This window comes from Vespula vulgaris, chromosome 4, assembly GCF_905475345.1.
Source record: "Vespula vulgaris chromosome 4, iyVesVulg1.1, whole genome shotgun sequence".
In the NCBI taxonomy this organism is placed as follows: domain Eukaryota; kingdom Metazoa; phylum Arthropoda; class Insecta; order Hymenoptera; family Vespidae; genus Vespula; species Vespula vulgaris.
In genome coordinates this window covers 6847647-6869270 of record NC_066589.1, presented here as the reverse complement: position 1 = coordinate 6869270, position 21624 = coordinate 6847647, and the positions used below count along the sequence as shown (strand labels likewise).

At 36.8% G+C, this 21624-nt stretch overlaps 1 protein-coding gene across 1 annotated transcript in view; it reads right to left on the bottom strand.

Annotated features, from left to right (window-relative positions):
- The window catches only part of LOC127062976 (homeotic protein proboscipedia), a 31126-nt gene extending 10249 nt beyond the window's left edge, over positions 1-20877 (bottom strand). Inside the window, exon 1 of the mRNA XM_050992040.1 lies at positions 18861-20877. Within this exon, the coding sequence (XP_050847997.1) occupies positions 18861-19380 (520 nt within the window). The 5' untranslated portion in view covers positions 19381-20877. The remainder of the gene's footprint in view (positions 1-18860) is intronic.
- Between the last annotated feature and the right edge of the window lie 747 nt (positions 20878-21624).

Below are 21624 nucleotides of genomic sequence, written 5' to 3'. Positions count from 1 at the left end.
AAGAAATAAAATAAAAAGAAGAAAAAGAATGTTACCACAGCATGAGAGCTTAAGTTATTATTTTTCTTCCGTTGTCTCTCTTTTGTTTTTCTTAATACTATTAGTTAATGCCCGTATATGTGGGTTATTTGCGATATAAGGACAAAGTTCACAGTTTATTATACAGTTTGCTGCTTGTACTTTAGATAATGTAGTAATCTTCGTATGGATTTTCTTTCTTTCTCTTTCTTTCTCTCTCTCTCTCTCTCTCTCTCTCTCTCTCTCTCATTCTCTCTTTATTCTTTGAAACTGTTCTTTAAAGATGAGTTTTATATCGATGCGTTAGTAGTATTAAGAGTAGTATTTTCTGCAGTAAAGGTTTATCTCTCAGAGATTCGATAAGAAGTCTGAATTCTTTTTAAGTTATTCATGCACATGTTTTTCCAAAGAGAGACCTACATAGTAGTCTTTTTAAATGAGACACATCTATAGTTTCTTCGTTCAAAGCCGACGGATCATCGCGTCCCTTCGTCCGAAGGGATCGCATAGACAGGATTTAAGCAGAGGGACGAGCTCCTCTCTCGTGAGTACAGCTAGGGATAGATATTCAGCTCTTGGGTAGTGCCTTCGAACCATAATCTGGCATCGATTTTATGCAAAAGCTCTACCACGAAAGGACCCACTGTGTTATTACGTACTATCTTCTTCTTCTCCTCTCTCTTCTTTTCTTTCTCTCTCTCTCTCTTGCTCTCTCCCTTTCTTTTTCTTTCTCTTCAGCTCTTTCAAGCGTCAGAACCGATCGTCTGCATTTTTTAGCGACTCGTGAAAATCCTCAAACATGTTGGGTGTATTAGAATTAGCATAGGAAAGTTTCGTAGGTGCGAGTGAGATATGTAGAAAATACGACAGAAATATGATAAAACATACGCAATATGCAATACACAATACGATAGAAAATAAGACAGAAGGACGAACGCGAGAGAGAGAAAGAAAAAGCATTTTATTCGTATACATTCGATCAGCTATGACTCATCGTCAAAACTAAACAAAATAGAAAAAAGAAAAACAGAGGGAAGTTTAAGAGAGCGAGATAACGCTAATATAAACACGTGACATTGAGCCGATTGTATTTGTATATTATTTTAATTCGAATGTGACCTGTATATACGTATCTCCTTGTATTCCAGTATTACGATCTCGGCAGTCGTAGTTAAGTTGTAGTAGAGTGAACAACGTCAAGCTTTAATTTTAATATTTAGTTACTCTCTACTTTCATAAAATATTAAATAACTATCTCTTTCCAAAGAACGTTTTAATTGTATATATCTACATATTCTATTTCAATTAAAACCGAGATTGATATTAACTGGATAAAACTTTATTCGATTCTAATACGTAAATTGTGCACGCACGAGAGGTAGAGATAGAGAAAGACAGAAAGAGAAAGAGAGAGAGAGAGAGAGAGAGAGAGAGAGAGAGAGAGAGAGAGAGAGAGAGAGAGAGAGAGGAAGAGAGATGAATGAAATAAAGGAAAGAAGGAAAGTACTGAGAAACGCCATAGAAGTGAGCTGGTATCGGTCTGATGCGATGCGATGCGATGCGGCGGCCATGTTGGAGTGCATGCAACGATGCAGTAGACTCGCCAACATATGATTATGGTGGGCGCAACTAAGGCTCCTCGTGCAAGAAAATTGGACGAAGGGCACTCTTCTTGTTGGAGGAAGACGAACGGAACTCCTGATACATGTATTCGTAAGTTTTTATGTGTATGTGTGTATGATGAGAGAGAGAAAGAGAGAGCGAGGAAGCGAGCAAGTGAGCGTGCGAATGAACGAAAGAGAGAGAGAAAGAGAGAGAGGGAGAGAGAAAGAGAAAGACAGAGAAAGAGAAAGAGAAAGAGTGTGTGCATGATATGAAGGCAAATGTCTGGCCAGGTAGAAGGCGTGCCGATGCAACCTGCAATCATCGGGGTGGAGCGACCATGCTCGACCCCTTCGTATACGGCCACGTTGAACCTGCGGCCCTTCCTTTTGCGTCTTTCCAACTTCCTGCCTAGCAATCTTTTTACCAGTAATTCTAACCAACGATAAGAAGCAAGAGATACTGGCAATATCTTGACGAGATATCGGTATTATAAATAATGTTGTTGTAGATTTTAATGGATCTTGATTTCATATAATGTTTAGATAAATTCATAGGAAATCAACAAAAATAGATATATTTATATGCATATATATTATTGGAAAGGGAATTTATATACTCGTACGGTATATGTTTATACTTGTATACATATAATAATATTTATATTACGGTAATACTGTAATGTATATAATATATAATACAGTAATGTATTACCATATTGTATGTAATACATTGTTGTATTATGTACAGTATATTATGTGTATTACTTACATGAATATTTAAGTTCCTCGCTTATATATGTATATATAATATATATATATGTGTGTGTGTGTTTGTGTGCGTGTATGTATATATAGTTTTTTTTTTATCAACGTCTAAATATACTTTACTTTTTCCGCTTTATTAAAACGCATAAAGTTGATTGCTTTTACACGAAAAAGGTTCAACATTCAAATAGGTTTAGCTTAATTACTAGATTCTAATCAACTAGCAATGCGTTTTCAATTAGAGAAGAAGAAAGAAGACCTCTTGGAAAATATTGCAAAGTGCATTGTGTCATCGTAGAAGTAAAATGTAAAAAGTTCTCGTGTTTCAACGTTGAACACCGTAAAACACAGTTTAGTCTTCGTAATTCTCTCTATGTTTATCGCTTTAAGGTTACGCAATGGACGAGAGCATCAATCATTTTGTATGGTACACGTACGCGCGTACGATTCCTTATTCGTATAAATACCTCTTTCTAAAGGAAAATATTATATACGTAAGATGCGATATTACAATTATACCTATCTACTGTAAAGTAAGGTGAACATTGAAACGTTCGTGTACGTAAGTACGTGTCCAACGATTGTATTGGATGATGGATTTCGTTTGCCAAATACAATTTTAACAAATTGCACGGTGCAAATTACACTCGAGTGATTTTTGAATTCTAAGTACGAACGTGTCTAACGAATTTCAAGAATTCAATTGTACGAGCAATTACATTTTTCTTTCTGATTGAGTAAGTATCATTTATAAACGAAATGACTTATAACGTTGGTAGAATTAACAATGTGAGAAAGTTAATTAGAATGGAAAGAATATTTTTACGATTAACGAGATAATATTTAGTTTTAACGAGTTATGATTAGGTGGAAATTAGAAAATGATTAGAAATTTGTTCGATTGTGTTCTCTCGAAAGAGATTTAGTTTAAAAAATTAGTATTTAAACTTGCACCTTCGTTCAAGCATTATTCCTTCGCGTTAAAATAGACCGTAGAAACGTAATTAAACGTTACTCCAATCGGACTTGTACAAATTACATAAATTATACGGAGGTAAGGTCCAGCGTACAAGCCGTTCGATATTTTATTGCTTATCGTGGTGCATGCAATTTTTATAGCGACTAAATGTTGCCGGTCGACTTTATCACGTTACTATAAGACGATAAAAATAGTGTGACGGATGAAAGTAATTACTCAAATGCCGATCTATTCCCCTCTCCTTTTATTAGCCTTATTCCACGTATCCATATGCTTATCTATATGTGCACGCTTATATATACATATATATGTATATAATATATATATCATATATATATCATATATATATATATCATATATATCATATATATATATATATATATATATATATATATATATAAGATATATTACCTTTTATAATAGCAATTCCTTACATTTCGTTCTTGCACGATCTCAAACTAAAGATAATTCATACAACGTAAAACTCATTATTTTTCTGGATGTACGGTAAATAAAACGAAAATAGTACAGATTCAATCTTTGAACGTATGTACATATCAACATAGTACGGAAACATTAATTAGGAAGTTTTAGATCGTTAATCAGACCTTCCGTAAATCATTTTCTCTTTATATCATTTTATCTTTTATCTTAGAAGAATTAACAGAGGAACAATCTCGATTTGTTAAGATTCATTCTAAACTATTGTTTTCCGATTAAGCTTCCTGTATTCTCAAATGTACATCCCAGTAAGGCTCTATCTTGATACACGGGAGATAGATTAAAACGAATAAGACTTTAGAAAAGGAGACGGTAGTAGTGTTTTGTACTTTGATTATCGTAAGATTATTTTAATCACATTAGTGCTTGAGTTGCAAACCATATATATATATATATATATATATGTATGTATATATATATATATATATATATATATATATATATATATATATACATACACAATATATACCGAGGTCCTGTTAGGAAAAGGAGCTCTCACAAAATCAATCTTGCGTCTAATGGAAAGGTGGTTCTCCCTTGAGACCACCCCCCCTTTTTCTTGCGAACTACCCTCCATCCTGTCTATTGCTTCCGTTTCGTGCTCGCTTTCTTTCTATAAATATAGTTTTATTAACCTAAAACGCGAACGCAAACCTCATCGACGTCCCGAGACATCAATTTACGAAGTTGTTAGCTGTATTCTTAATGATTCTTCGATTTCAGAAATTGAAGAATAAGATAGTTCTTCATAACGTTAAATCGTTTGTTAAATTCAATAAGTATATTGTTATAAATTATTTGTGGAAAAAGAATTTCAATTGTTAACTATATAGATATATTTAGTAGCATAGATAGGATAGAATATTAGAAAAATTATTATAGATATTAATAATGAGTTTATGTATTTGAATCCATTTTCTAATATATTTCAATTGAAACATTTAACAATGTGTTAGAACTGAAAATGATATTAGGTAAAACGAAATGGATTAGAAATCGTTTATGACGTTTTAAAAAATGTATTACCTTTCAGTTTGATTTCACGTTCGATAATCGTCAAAAAGGAAGTTATCTATATGGACGTAAGCAAGGACAGAGGCATATAATAAGTCAAAAAGCGAAGTATTCGACGTTCCGGAGATCGATATCTTGGTAATTAGACATCCGTTTGCCAGCTAAAATAGCGAGGAGTAAAAAGAAAAACAAAAAGAAAGAGAAAAAAGGAAAAAAAATAAAAAGAGAAAAAGAAGGAAGATGGTCGTACGAGTGGAAGCATACTTATTCGTTGAACATCGTATACTATCGTCTACGTTGACTGTACACCTGTACGCGTGTGTCAATTTTCTGCCCGAGCTCATTAATATTGCTCCTCGCTATCCAAGACATTTTCAAGAGTACTTAAGGGTCAAGGACCGTGGGTCAAGGCCGTTCGGTAATCGAATATCATCTTTCATTGGATCGTTCTCTCTTCGACCTCTTTTTAGTTTAATTACGTTTCTCGTCGTTACCTTATTAAATATTTATTACGTTTTAATATAAAAATTAATAGTAAATATAGCAAGTAATTTTTTTCTCATGTTTTTGTAAAAGCTTCGAACGAACTTATATATGATCGTCGACAGGTTTAAATACGATCGTAAATGTTTGTTTATTTTTTTTTTAATATCTTTCTTTCTTTTTCTTTTCTTCTTTTTATTTCGTGCAGATAAAATTTATATTTATAACGTATCCTTGGATCTTTTTTTTTTTGAATTTCCCCTTAGTCATAATCGAAGAATATTACATAAAAATCGTGAGGAAAGGAGAAGCCCCGTAAATCTAAGTCCGCCGTTAGAAGAGGAAAACAGTAGTCGTTGGTGAAGGTACCTAAATAGTAGGGAAGTACGGCGAGTGTCCTTTATAGCATTGTTAACAACTAATGTATGCGTCCTGGATACTCGAAACCCTCCCGCATTTAACATTCTTTAACATTATTATACACATGGCGCCTGTCTGAGTACTCTCCACACGTTTTTCTCCCTTTACCTTTCACCCTCCAACCACCCACATTCTTTCTCTCTCTTTTTCTCTTCTTCATGTCCCTTCATGTTCAAACGCGACTACCCTTCACGCCTTTGGGGAAAGATTTTCGTCAGTTTTATTTAACTGCAACCACCGAAGGAACCCTTTTCTTTTTTCCCACTACCTCTACCCTTCTTACATCCCTACCCTATATTCCTCGTACCTTTTCCAAACTTTCAAGATCGGCCCGTTTCCCGGAAGTTCCATAATCTGGTCACGTTTTAAGACTTAGTTCAACGCTGTAATTTCGAGAAAGGAACACCTTGCTAACTCGCTTTCGATGCGCTACTTAAGGAAAAATGCTTCTTCAGGGGCCTTTTTTCTTCCTCTCCCTCTCTCTCTCTCTCTCTTTCTTTTTTACTTTTTTCTCTTTTTTCTTTTTTTCTTTTCGTTCTTCAAGCTTAGTAAGAATCAATTAATATTAAGTATACGTTCTGTTGACTCTGTATATGTAATATTAGAATTTTATTTTGATATCGTATGTAGGAATAGGTAGGTCTGACTGGACATTGACTACTTACAGTGTTAAACGTCCATGACTATCAACAGTAATATACATATGTACATGCATAATTTGTTCTATTTGTCAGTACTGCCAACGTTCAGGTATAAATAATTAAAGAATAGGTCATAAGTAAAGAAATTTTAATTATGAATTTCTTTGTGAGGTGTTAGATACTATCGATGTATTTAAAATTTAAAAGAGGCCGCTCGGGTGGACAGGGGTGAAGCGAGGGTGGGCAGAGAGAGGAGAGGGATAGAAGTATCGATCGATCGCCGTTGCTTAATTACCAATATGGTGAATTAATAATTTCTTTTTCTTTTCCTTTTTTATTTTTATTTTTTTATTTTTTTCTCTTTTTGTTACTTTCGGAAATCGTAGCTGTCGAGAGTTTATGAAAAAGTCCGCGGCTATTGGCGTCTCTCGCAACGTCGATTATTAATTATACTCGTTCGTTTTAACATACCGACTTCTCGAGACTTTATCTTTCGATAATAATTATTCTGAACGCGTAACAAGGTTTATTATTTTTAGTTTGTTCTATTCTTTTCTCTTCTTCTTTTTCTTTTTTAAGGGATCTAATTTAATCAATAATCTTGGAGCACGATCTGGAGATACGGACGAGAATAAAAAATGCTAACAGGAAGCGTCGAAATGATCGAGAGTAATTAAAGCTAAGCCAGGATATTAGTTAATTTATCGTCTCGGTGCAGAAGAGCGTCACTTCTTAGTCTACATACAGTTCGATATATAATATACATTATCAGTGGTCGCCCTCACGTTCGCTTTTCTTCGGCGCTATTTTCCCTTGGATTTCTGTCGATTTATTATTCGGTATTGCAGTATAACTCACAAGTTAATACGTTTCAATGAAGTATGCGTAGAATGTTCTTTTCTTGTCAGAATTCAGACGATTTAATTTCCAAATGAATTTATAAAAAAATCTTTGAGTTATTTTTATTCATTTAGTAATTAAGAAAGGATATAAATATAAAATAGTTAAATCGAAACGATTTAAGAGTCCGTTTTTTCTTTATTATTATTATTATTTTTTTTTTCAACGAACAACTCGAAGAAAGTGTAGGCAATTCGATCGTAATTAAGCATCGGGTCATGCCCCAAGTACATAAAGCTTATAATTAGAGAAGAGAGAAGGCGAGGACGGTGGACCGCTCGAGGTAAACGGGTGGCCAGTGGTCGCTTTAAACAATTATCACGAGGGTCGGACCTTGCGTGAGTCGACAAGGGTGATAAGTTATTGCGCGGAGGGGTAGCTTAGGAAGTGAGACGAGTTTGAGTCTCGCCGCGTCCGTTTGACCGCGAAAGGGTTATGGCATTATTATTGTAGATATAATTTCGATATGAATTCTATAACATAAATAACGAGTATAATATTTTTCATGTAACCACACAAAAAGAAAGGGACAAAAAAAGAAAAGAATTTTTTTTATCGATTTAATCAGAGAAAAAAAAGAGACGTGAGAGAGACAAAAATTGATTCATGTTCATTAGCATTTCTTGAAAAACTTTCTTACCATACGGGATAGCAAAACGAATAGGTAACGCGAACGTGGTAGGCATGTTCCTGCCATTTAATTCCTAATCGAGCAGAATTCGTGTCTTGGATGAGCTGGCAGTGCTGCCAAAGGAGCAGTTACATGAGAACGGATCTAACACTATTCCGAAGGACCCTGGCTCACGATGGAGTCCTTCTCCACCACCAGCGCCATTTCCTTTCATTCCAGGCAATATTTCTTTTAGCGAGTCCCCCCACAGGGTCCTTTATCTAACAAGGAGCAAATCATTTCCCTATTATTTGCTCGCTATCGCGCTCTCGCTTCTCCAGACTTCCTCTGGGTTCGTTTTCCTCGCTCGAGTATTCAAGCTCTCTCTCTTTCTTTCTTTCTCTCTCTCTCTCTCTGTCTTTCTCTTCCTTTCTCACACTCTTTCTATATCTTTCCTTTTCTCGCCAGTATATTTTCTGGAGGCCATCCAAACCCTATCCATTGTGGTGGTTCGAGGACAGAGCTCCGTTCTTTTCCTTTCTTTCTTTCTTTCTTTCTTTCTTTCTTTTTTTCTTTCCTTCTTTCTTTCTTTCTCTCTTTCCTTTTTTCTTCCTTTCTTTTTTTTTCTTCCTCCTTTTCTTTCGTTTCTCTCGTATGCTTTTTTTTCCTACGTTTCTTCCCTTACCATTTACCTCAGAATCTTGTATAAATTTTTATAATCTACGAGCACGCTATCCACGGTAAAAATACGATGATGTTCCCTTTCCCTCGAAAAGAATAATGTATATGAGTAGATATAGGAAAAATCGGTCGCGTAAATCATTGATCGTGAAGTCATCTTCGACGAACATCATGCTTCGTCCTAGCATTTTCGCTCGTTCACTTTTTAACGTTTTTGATGTTATCTGTAACGGTATATGTACATACACACATATATATACAGACGCACACACACATACGTGTACATATATATATATATATATGTATGTATACGTTGTACCCTGGACCATTTCAATTTGATTTTTCAAGCGAACGCTACCGATTTTATCGTGCGATGTAATCCATCGATCGATATGGAACACCATTTGCTTTGTCATCCTTCGGGGTAGGTTTACTCGAGTTAGATTTACGAAAAATTTATTTTTCTGCTGGCTAATATTTTTCATTAATAGATATACCTATATATATGTATACACACATACACACACAATATATATATATATATATGAAGAAGTTAGTTTTAAAAAATATTTTATCTTTTCTGATCTATTGTTTAGTATATTGACGAAATGAAATGGTGCGATTAGAAATTTCATGATATCTATCAATTACATTTAATGCACCATCTGCCACTTCTATGCGAAGGGTAAGCCTAGTTATCGATCATTACACTGATCGATTAATTTTTTTTTTTTATTTGTGCTACTTGGTATATCAAGTTCTTTACACTTACATATATATATATATATATATATATGTACATATACGTGTATATATTTTTTTAATATATAGATATAACTCAAAATTCAAATCATACTAAAATCACATTTATTCTCAGTATAATGACCGATAACTATTGGTTATCCTAGACACGGTTAGTTTGCTTTAAGGAAGTATGAAAGATCAGAGAAGAAAAGGGGTAAGGAGGTCGTTGGACTTTACTGGTAAAGTCCCATTGATTTTTAGAATAGAGGTCGAAAGCATGACTCGCAGATCGTGGCTTTTGGTGGCTCCCGCACGAAACTCTGTACATGGACGTGGACGTGGACGTAGGCAGCTATCCAGCTAGCTGGTCAGCTAGCTAGCCAGCCGGCTGGTCGACCAACCGACGGACGGCTGACTGCCTTTCTGATTGATGATCGCTACTGGACTCTCCGGCGCAATGCATACCCTACCAACAAACACGTCCTCCACCTCCACGCTTTCATCCAACGAATCCAAGTCCCAACCACCCTCTACTACCCTTTTCGTTCACGCTGAACGCCGCCGATTCATTCTCGTATCGCGCGCCTCCACCCTAATCTCTTTACACGATTCAAACAACACCTTGTTCTACTACAGGACGAACTCGCTGGAGGAACTCCGCACTTTCAAATTTATTGCTATCCACCTACCGTGTAGGTTATGTGTTTCTTATCTGTGTAATCGTTGGCTGCATTGTACTTACTAATCCCGACTATCGTTTAGGTATATTAATAGCTATGTTCGGAATTCATAAACTCCGATAATTTGATAAATTAGAACTAGCTGGTGGTAGCAAAATTAATTTTTTTTTTATTAAAATTATTTACAGCGAAAGTTCATCTTTAATGATCTTTTGATGATAGAAAAAAAATTTATATATTTATACATATGACTTATAATTTCAAATCACTTTTATAAAGTATTTGTTTTTCTGATGTATTTTATTGATAATAGTCGAGAGAATTTTGTGAATACAATAGCATCATTATTAATCAACCAAGTAAAAATAGTTTTCTTAGTGATTAATTCTGATGAAAAATATCTCCTTTGGGGAAAAGTCAACCTTTCACACAAGCACAAGTTTGAAGGTCGTAGAAAAGTCCTTAACATCCAAGATGCAAAGAGGGATCAGTAAAGGTAATTGCACGGCTTAATAATGAACTCGCAAAAGCATCTTCCGTCGGTAGTAACTCGGGGTGTTTGATGTCGCATGGCTTTTTATCGGGTACGTGACATTTTATAAACACAGCGTTTCGGGCGTCGCCGGCTTAGCCCGTCGCAGGAAATCTTTTAGCGCGTCGCGTCGTGCCACTGCTCCTAACGGCTAATTACCACCGAACGATCTTCCCCCGACTCTCTTCCTTTCTGTCGAACCAACCAACACTATAAAAATTTCCTTCTTGGAGAGAAAGATAACTCTGTCGCTCTTAAATGATAATATTGCTTTAATATATATTAAAAAATTGATTGTTCATGAAAAGCACACACACAACAAAATATTTAACGATATAATAATATTCAATAATTAATTGTACTATCAAGATTTTTTTTTAATTCGTTCGAACTTTTTGATCATCTATCTTTTTTTTTTCTCTTTTTTTTTGTATTATGAATCAAATATTGCCAATAATATAATCTCTATAAAGGAATCAACTTTCTAGTAATAATCAAATTGTTAAATTTAAGTGAAATATTTCTTTCAAAACTATGCAACTTTTCATTTCAGGACATCAAGTATATTTATAAACTTTCATAGAAATAGGGTTTACGTAAGTAGATGCAAAAAATGTGTGTGCGTATGTGTACGTGTTTATGTTTATATGTGAATCGAAGATGAATCATTATGTTTATTACAGTTTCACGAGTATTGACTTGGTTACATCAAGGAAAAGAAAGGAGGAATAGCTTCACGTCCATTCGCACGATACTTTGGCACGCTTCACGCAAAATTGAATGTTTGCCAATATTATGAGTTACTCGTCCACCTAAAATGTCCATGAGTTTCCGGTAACTTTGTGTTTTTCAAACGTGTTGCTTCGCGAAAGGGGCATCGACCTATTCGAAACTAAGATTTACTTATAAAAATTGCAATACACATATACTCGTGCGCGTACATTTCTAATCTAACTTTCCATTTTTGTTCTAAACAATATTGCATCATAATTCCGAAGGTTGTAATTACCAGTAGAATTTCAAACTCACGTAATCAATGTCAAGGCTTAAAAAGTTTAGCTCTGGAATTTCAAAAGGATTACTTCATCGGATTCAGTAATTTCAAATAATTATACATACACCTCGAGATAAAAGAACGTTCGTAGCGTGCAATTATTTAAATAACACGGAAATTATAGAGTATGACGTTATATTGCTATCGTCTAATTCACGTGTTCGTGTTCGTTCAAGTATGTAGTTGGCTTTTGTGAAAAATGAGATAGACTAGGGATTTCGTAAGCGATAAAAGTTACTGCTTTGGCAATAAACGTAGCTACGGGTGAATCTTTATTTCGGAAATTTTCGAGAAGCTCGCAAAGCGATTTCAGAGAATAGCTAGGACAAGCTATTTCAAATCGTTCGAACGCTATATTATATCCTAACGTTAGACGTTAGCTTCTTCTCTCTCTTCTTTTTTCTCCTCTTTTTTTTTTTTTTATTTTACGTTTATACCTACATACACACGTGTTGTGTTTCTCGCGTAATCGAGAAACTGGCATTTATTTCTTCTCGCGAGATCCACTGGACCGCGGACCTGTTGCCCATAATGGGCCTCACAGCGAGATATAAAAAGTTTTCAACTCTACAGGAGCAGAAGCCGAGGTTTCTTCCAAGCCGATGCTTTGCCTTCATAATACAAACTCCCTAGTCATTCGATGATCAAAGTGCCGCTCTCTGTCTCTCTCTCTCTCTCTCTCTCTCTCTCTCTTCCTTATTCTCACGTATACTGGCCATTCCTTTTCAAACGTCCATTCGTATCTTTCTTTTCTTAATCTCGACGGCAACGGTTGCACGTAATATAGCAGGACATCGTAGCCGGATGGTACCGTTTCGATCGGGAAGTAGGACAGGACCCAGAGTCTCTTTGCTCCTGTCGAGTTAGGACGACGTTTCTTCCACCTTGACGGTTATTAAAAATCGCATAACTCTCGAATGAGCAAAGAAAAAGCTTTAAGCGGACCTTTTTCGAAATCTACATCAAATCATTCAACGTCACTTGGCATATCCTTACAATTAGACTATGGCACTAGCTGCGGAACCGTAGGTACGAATCTTTTATCTTCTAATTTAGCTCCAGAATGATATTCCAGGTTCATCTTTCGTTGCTGATTTTATTCAAAGACGTTGAAAAATTGACGCTTTTTTCTTTCCTTTTTTGCCTTCTTTTTTTCTCAAAAACGCATTATCGAAATTATTCTGAATCTTTTTTTTTTTCTTTTTTTTTCTATTACAACTCCTCGTGGACTCCTCTCATGCTCGAAATATCTGTAATTTCACGTTTGTACGAGACCTTCTCGTCTTCCACTTCTAAACCCTCTTTCTCTTTCTCTCTTTCTCTCTCTCATAGCACCTCGACAGCCACCCCCCATAGCATTCTCGTCGTTGATCACCCTTACGATTCGACGTAGCCATGCGGATGGTACCGAGGAGAAAATAATGCATTAGAAATTCAGATGACCGAAAGAGGAGCTCGCTATGCGATTTATCAAATGAAAGCGGTAGTACAGTCAAATACCCGTTCATGTCGACCGTGGAAGCGACAGTTCATTTTTAATATAAAAGAAGAGCGAAGAGAGATCGGCTATATCGTCGCAAACGACAAAAAGAGTCTCGACTATCTCGTCTATGTTCTTAGTTTATCTGTCGATCGATTGACAATCAACCAAACTCTGTCCATAATGTTTATTTCAAATGTTAAATAATAAGATATTCGATGCTTTTTTTTATTTATTATAATTAAAATCAAAATAAAATATATTATTTTTTTACGTTTTAATTTATTTGACTATTAAAACGAATATTTTTTTTAAATATTTAAATACTTCGCTCGATGAGTCAATGTTTATAAATAATATGTCATTTTTACTTCCTATTGTCACACTGTCCGAGTTCCATGACTGTTCATGTTCATCCATCACCAGTTTCATCCCCTTACTTTCCACAGTTTCGGCTCCTCCGACTCTTCTCTCTCTCTCCCTCTCTCTGTCTTTCTCTCTCAGTATTTCACTCCTATTTTCCACGTTATGTCGTGAAACCTGCCAACGTTTAAACGGTTTATAAACAGTCCCAGTCCGACAATTTATTAGTCCAAGCACGAAGAGTTCTTTGAATTGTCAATCTATGACTTGTCGTTATTATATTTATATATTATTTATATTTAGAAATATAAATAGCGAATAAAATTTTGTGCGCATTATATATAATTATATATGTTTATGCATAATTTTAGGAAACTATTTGAATAAAATTAAAAAAGAAAAATAGAATGTATAAATAATTCAAATCACTAAAATGACTTTTCCATTATCTTCTTACAATAAACAATAATTTATTAATATAATTAATAGTTAGAAAGTTAATCGTTTTGTAAATTTTTCAGTATTAATATTTGACTGTTAGAAAAATATAAAAATGTGAAAGAAAAATTTTTTTTCGAAACACAATCGTGGTAATGCACGATTGAAGAAAAAACAGAACGAGAAGAGAGAAAGAGAAAAGAGCAAAACGGTAAAGGCACAGAGGGGAGTTGGAGACTTTTATAGCGGCCCATTTGGCGCAACAACAAGCGTGGAAACTTCTTTTAGTGTTGGGTCACAGATTCCGGACGAAAATATGCGTACGATTATGGGGTTCCGGATTATCAATTTGTTATACCGTGTTTATTATTTGAACACGGTACCCGGTTTCCTTCACGGAAAACTCTACTGGCTGTAAAACATGGATTCGTAAAATTTTTTGAAATATGTTATGTTACTATGATTTTTTGTCACCATAAAGTGTATTTGCAATATCGTAAGATTATACAGATATCGCAGAAAATTTTCTTTCATGCTAGCTGAATAATTTCGGGAGATAAATATTGAATATAATAATTAATATTTTTATTATTATTATTTCTTGTAATTTTGAATTATTCTTCTTTGCTTTTCTCTTTAATCAGATATTATATTTTAACCAGACATTGTATTTAGAACACAAAATTTTTTTCTTTTTTTTTTTTTTTCATTAATTTTTTCATATTTTGATCATTACATATTTCGTTAGAGAATTTCTTTTTCTTTAGTTTTGTTTCTTTCATATTATAATTATTTTATCTAAAGATATAGGCGAAAATCTTCATTAAAAAATCTTAGGACGACTTAACGAAGGAAAAATTTTGAATAGAAACGCTCATTAGGAACGTTGATCTTTCTGAAATTTCCGAGCGAAAATGTCGTCCATTTTAAAACACCAGACATTGCTCGAAGATTGCGCTTTCAGAGATATCAATCTTGAGACATCCCCCTTTCTGTCTAGTCCTTTTCTCTTTCTTCTTTTTCGACGACTATAGGGCGGCTCTAGGGATCGCCTTGCTTGGGATTTTGTCGGAGAGTTATCTTTAATTCGGTACGGATTTATTTGCCAATGAATCTTTAAATTAGATGCCGTTCTCTTTCGAAATCAAGCGATACTCACGAGTAGAGTCGTCCAATCACACGCATCGTAGAGTCGACGATAGATAATATTTATTTTGGATTGTTTCTTTATCGTAATCTTTTTCTATTAAATCAATTTTGTGTACGATATATATAGATAATTTGCATTAAAAGATTTTATCTATCTATATCAAAGTCTTTATATTTCTATGTGGAATATAACATTCCCTAATATTTTATTTCAACATTTCATGTGTAATAAAAATATTATAGATTTATTGACGATCAAAAATAATATAATTTGATAAGATTAGCAAATTTGCTGAAACTTTCTTGATCCTTTCGAAAGTTCAAGTGAAACCGGATGGAATCGGAAAAGAGGAGGCAATTGTTAACATTGGCGGTTCACCGTCTGTCGTTATTGCGAGATTAATTAGCGAAAGGGGTGGAGTACGTGAGAGAGTCGCGAAGAAGATGGAGGGGTATCTACAAGATGGCTCTTCTGAAGAAGAAAGAGGAGGAGGTTAGTGGTGAGAGTTGCTTGGATAAGACTATCTAAGGATAGTATGATTGAAGTAAAGGGGATGACGATCATCTGGCCTTCTCTCTAGCCTAGTTCTATCCCAAGGGATGCAAGGATTAATTGACACATCGGCTTACTCTTGGAGGAGCTTGGCCAACGATGGTGACGACGACGACGACTACGACTACTACGACCACTACGACGACGACGACGACGACGACAACGACGACGACGACGACGACGACGACGACGACGACGATGCCGCGACGTGACTGATGAGACGTTCGGAAGGAGACGTTGGGAAAAACACTCGTGGATTTCGTGACTCCCTTTTTTTAGTAAGAACGTCGGCTTTTTCGGCAAGAATTATCGTGGGGAGGATATATAGGAAGGAAGAGGGAGGTTAGGGGGGAGAAGGTTCGGTACTCTCCTGGCAAATAACTCGACTAATCAGAGCCATCTCCCTTCTCGCCGTTCCAGGACGACGACGTTCCAAGTAAAACACCTCCTATAGGGCAACTGCGATGTAACAGATTGGAATTTAATACGAACAGGGTGACACGCTCGCGCGTATCATCCCTCTCACGCACTACTACATGTAGAAACGCAGCCGAACATACACATCCAAAACATATCCATAGAAACGGACTAAAGCCAATGTTTTAGTAACAGGCGTTACGTTAGTCAATGTTAACACCAAGAAAGATCCTCTCCTATCCTATCAGAGAGACCACAACTTAGAATTCGTTAGCGGCTTTAACGGAGGCACTCGTAATAACCCGCTGACGAGTCCAACTCCTGTTGCTTTGACTAATTGAAATTCGGAGATGAATAATCAAGAAGATAGACGGCGAATCCGTCGGCATCCCTTCATCATTCATCGTCAACGTTACCAGATCTTTCTTAACTTCCTAATAAATATTTCCGAACGTTTAACGTAACTTTAGTTTGACGTTATCATTTTCAAATGGGTTATCGTGTCATTTTGAATGATCGAAATTCTCCTTTAACCAAATCGATCGTTTTCTTTCCGAATCACAAATTTCATACGTACATGCGAACGATCATTTTCCACTAACTTGTTGGACCTTACGAACCATATCGAGTAGCTATAAATCTTTGAAAAGATCCGTGGCGCGAGCCACACGATGTCCTCGTAACAGAAGGTTGTACGCAACAATGGATTTGAGATACGAAGGGTTGGAGAACTTTATAGGCCACTAGGGTCGGCATTCGACAAGAGTATCTTACACCGTTCTCCATTTATCTACCTATCCTGCTTGTCTCTTCACCCTCTTTCTCTATCTCTCTCTCTTCCTCTTTCTCTCCTTCAATTTCCTTCTCATGTCTTTCTCTCTTTCTCTTTCTCTCATTCTCGTGGGTGAGTATAAACACCGACGACACCGATTTAACCGATCCTAAAGTCCTGGAGTGGTCAGAGTCCATGGCGAAGGACGGTCCACGGTACACGGTGGAAGATTAAGTGTTTGGCACGAAGGTTAACCAGCCGCTGGTCGGCGGTAACACGCGGAATCATCTGTAAATTGAGCCCTGGGCGAACGGGAGAGAGCGTCGGGACGGCCATAACTCACACGGGGGTGCCTCCGCCTCCGTCAGCAACGTAGGGGAGGTGGAGCTCTCTGCGTTCTCTCCTACAACAACCCCCGCCACGTGTTGTCCCTTATCGTCTAACAGCGCGGTCATCTTTTCGTGATTTGTGTGAAATTTTTTCTTTTTTTGTCACCTCAAAATATTTTTAATAATAAAAAGAAGAATACTATCGCGATAAGATCTGACAAGAAGGAAAAGACAATTGTTAATATTTCATAATGTCCACGTTCGTAATGTAGCTTGAGAAAAAACTTGACAAAAGTGAGGTCAAATTTATTTTTTAATTATTTTGGAATATTCGAATAAGATGATAGATATATTTCTGGGATAATTAAATATTTTGATCATCACGAAGGTATATATGTTAGATGAAATCCGTGACAAGTAACATATCGCTCTTAGATCAATTTTAATCTAAAACGTCAAGGGTAGAAAAAAAAACAGAATTGATTCCTTGATCGCTGCTAATACCGATGATAATTTAACAACTAAAGAAAAATCGTAATCGTAATTACATAGAATTATTGTACGAGTATTAATCTAATACGTGGATCAACGATAATATTCTGAGAAAGCAGCTGAACGAATCTATGGAAAGTGAAATCTTGGACGAGCAAGAAAAAATCTAATTTCGAAAACAGGACCTTCGAAGTGTCCGTGACCGTGAATGGAAAGGCATCAACGACGATTTATCTCGAAAACAATAATTCATTGGCTTGTGAAAGGGTTGTAGGGAAGCGGCATGTGTGTCCGAGGACCGAGAAGCTATCGAGGAATAGAGCGTTCGTTCACGGGACGATACATCATAATTTGCTAGCTTGTGTTTGCAAATGCTGGGGAAACGTGTGGTTTTCGTGCGTGATGCACACCAGATGCTTCCGATCTCGCGAAGGTTTCTCGGGTCGAAGAAAAGGAGTGGCTACGGACTGTCATTAGCCGACGGACATTGGACACCCTGTTGAGAGATACAATACAAGAGTGGCAGACTAATAGACTCCTAGTAGCTACCTAATGTTGTAAGCAGACAGATCGAAGTCTATGAAGTACCACTTAATAAACGTCCATATTCATTCGTATATTAGAGATAGCTTTTCTTCGTCTTTATTGTATTTGAGGATAGGGCAAAGGTGAACGATGAAGAAATGTTTGTTTTCTTTTGACGGGATTATTCTAAGGAAAATAAAGCAGTTCGATTTTATGCCTTAATGTGATTAGGTATTCCAGTTTTATTTGGTTTTTTCTTTCTTTTTGTTATTTTGATCGTAATTAAGACATAGTAATTAGGCTTGGTATTTTAATAAAGCAGTTTTAGTATACTTTATATATTAAGATTATATAAAAGATACTTCAAAGTTGATTGTACGAAATAAATTGAATGAACATTAAAATTGCTTGGAAGCGCATCAGTCCGTGAGAAAAATTAGGAAGAATTTCTTATGAATCTTTCATATGTTACGGTACCTATATCTACAACAAAGTGTTTCATTTTAATTGATTCATGCAAATGTTGAAATTTTTATCAGTAACAAAAAATCTTCGTAAAGTTACCCAGGGATTAAATATTCGTCCAAGCGCTCTCTGTTATCTCATAAGCGATCTCAAAATCATATTATTCTAGACTAATTAAAATGAAACACAGTGAATATTTTTCTTACGCTGGACTGTAAAATGTATCCATTTTGATAGAAAATAAGACTCACCTTGCTGGTTGTTCTTTCTGGTTGTTTTCTTTTCCTTCATCCAAGGATACTCTGGTACGTTGACGCCGGATGGGTCGGTTACTGCATGATGATCCATCATGTTGTGGTAAGGAGGAAGGTGTGCTCCAGGACTTATGGAACCACCGGTACCAGGTGAATGTTGCAGATTACCATCATTGGTCAATTGTGGCAAAGCGGTCATAAATTCGGCCATGGAAGGTTGGCTATTGATGAAGCCGGTTTCGGCTGATCCACATGTCGGATCCATGGTTGGATGATGCGTCGAGTGCGGGGGCAGCCCGGCTGGGGCACCAACCCCCGCGGCCACCGTGGCCAGCCAGAAGCCGCCCCCTCCGTCGTTCGCCAGGACGGGTGACGTTGGCTTCGTCTTCAAGTTCGCGAACTCCTTATTCACGCGGATTCTTGACCGATCACCTATTTGATCAACGTTTTCACTACTATGCTGATCCTCCAGCTGATGATGATCTTGCCGTAGCAAAGCTTCTTGCTTACCTCGCATGGAACGCACTCGGTCGTACTTTTCTTCTTCCCTTTTTCTCTTAATTTTGGGTTTTTTTTTAACTTTTATGAAATTTTATAGGATCGTATTTGTCGAAAAGAATGACGATGATGACGATGATGATAATAATAATAATAAGAGTAATAATAATGATGATGATGATAGTAATAATAATAATAATAATAATAATAATAATAATAATAATAATAATAATATTTTGAATAATATTTGCACTGTTAATGATTATATTTTGGAATTAGATTAGCTATAACTCGTTTCGAAAAATCATTCTCAGACAGGAAAAAGATATTTATTATGAGAATACAGTACGTATTTCAATTCTCATAATACGATACTATACTTTGTTTCCTTGTGTCTTAGCACACTGATAAATTTATCAATTTTCCACTTGAACCAAACGACGATCTCTATTTGAAATGATCCCGCGAAAAATGCAAAACACTGTGTATTCTTCACTGTTTTCACTCTAACGATGCCCGAGAACGACTTCGCTACGTGTCTTGTCCTTCCACCTCACCAACTACACTACCGAAAAGGTTCTTCTCTTGGAAGAAAACGAATAAGAACGATGTCGCAAAGGGTCTAAGCAAAAATTCTTTGAGGGAACGATCACAGATCACTTTGGATAGTATCGGAAATACCGGTGAATATCGTAAGCGTAACCGAGCGACCGGAATCGAGACGAACGAACAAGCACGGGCGGGCAGCGGCGACGGATGGTCGACGAGTGAGGAAGGAAGGAGGAGGTAGAGGTATACGGTGGAATGGTGATGGAGTAGTAGTAGGAGGAGGTACTAGTGGAAGAGGGGTAGGTAGGTAGAGGAGGGGAGGGTAGAAAGTCAGTTAAGGAAGGGGGAAGGGTAGAGGAGAAGAAGAAGAAGTAGTAGAAGAAGAAGTGTGTAGAAGAAGAGTAAAAGAAGAAGAAGAGGAAGAAGAAGAAGAAGAAGACGAGGAAGAGGAAGAAAGTATAACGGGGGTGGGGACAGGAAGAAAGAGATGGTCGATCTTTGAAGACGACAACGACGACGAAGACGACGAAGTAGAGAAGAGAGAAGGAGGAAGAAGAAGAAGAAGAAGAAGAAGGTGGAGGAGGAGGAGAAAGAGGAGGAGGAGGAGGAGGAGGAGAAGGATAGAGAAGAGAGAGGGGAAGACTCTAGGTGGAGTAAGAGAAGGAAGGAGGGGGTGGAAATTCCAGAGAGACGAACTTTTTCTTCGGTCCGACGTTCTCCGTTGCGTGTCTCTGTTGTTACTGCTGTCTCTCTTACCTCGCGCGTGACACAAACACACGGTTAAGGGAAGAAAGAGAGAGAGACGTATACATCCACATAGAAGAGACATAGACAGGAGGGGGTCCTCCGGGTTCCGTGGTTCAGAGTTTTCTTCTTGCGGGCTCGCTCGATGCGCCGGTGCGAAAGAGGAAGAACCAATCCGGTGCCGGTATCGGGCCCGTCCAGGCACGGCCCTCTACAGTTTGTAGGCGGGCTACACGTCACACAGAGACTAGAGAGCGAGAGAGTAAGCAGCGCTCGTGGTGAATACGAGCGAACGCACGACCGAGACTCTCTCAGGTCCGTGAGCCTCGGGAGAGTGCGGCGGAGCGACTCGAGTGGAAAAGCACGAGGCTAAGCTTGGTAGGCCACGCTCTCTCGCTCTCTACTACCGTGGGCGGGACACCAATCGCCCCTCTTCCTTCCTTTTTGACCAAGGTGGGGGTAACTTTCTCACGTGCTCGGCCACGAGGTCTCTGAGACTCTGTCTACCACTCCTGACAAGAGTGATCCGATTGACCTGAGATACCTCTATCCTTTTCCTCTCGTTTTTTTATTATACAAATATTCTTTCTTCTCTTTTATCTTTGGAAAATTTCCAGTAGGTAAAACTTACAATTTTACCTGAGCACAGGTACAAAAGGGATTTTAAAACGTTGCTTTATATTTCACATAGTAACAAAAAATAATACTTCTTCAAAGTTGTTTCTATATTGTTCGTTTCAAAGTTTGGTAAAAACAAATATATAGGAGCGGATATTTTCAGCCTCGATAAAAGTTAACATTGACAAGATTTATAGTTGGCATTTCCGTATCTTTTAATAATATCCCGAGTTCTTCAATAACTTTTCTTCATAAATTTTTTGTTAAATTTATGTTAGACTTCCTTTGTGTTAATACTTTCTATGTAAGATTATTTACTATCAGTATGGTTAGTAAACTATATTTATCATCT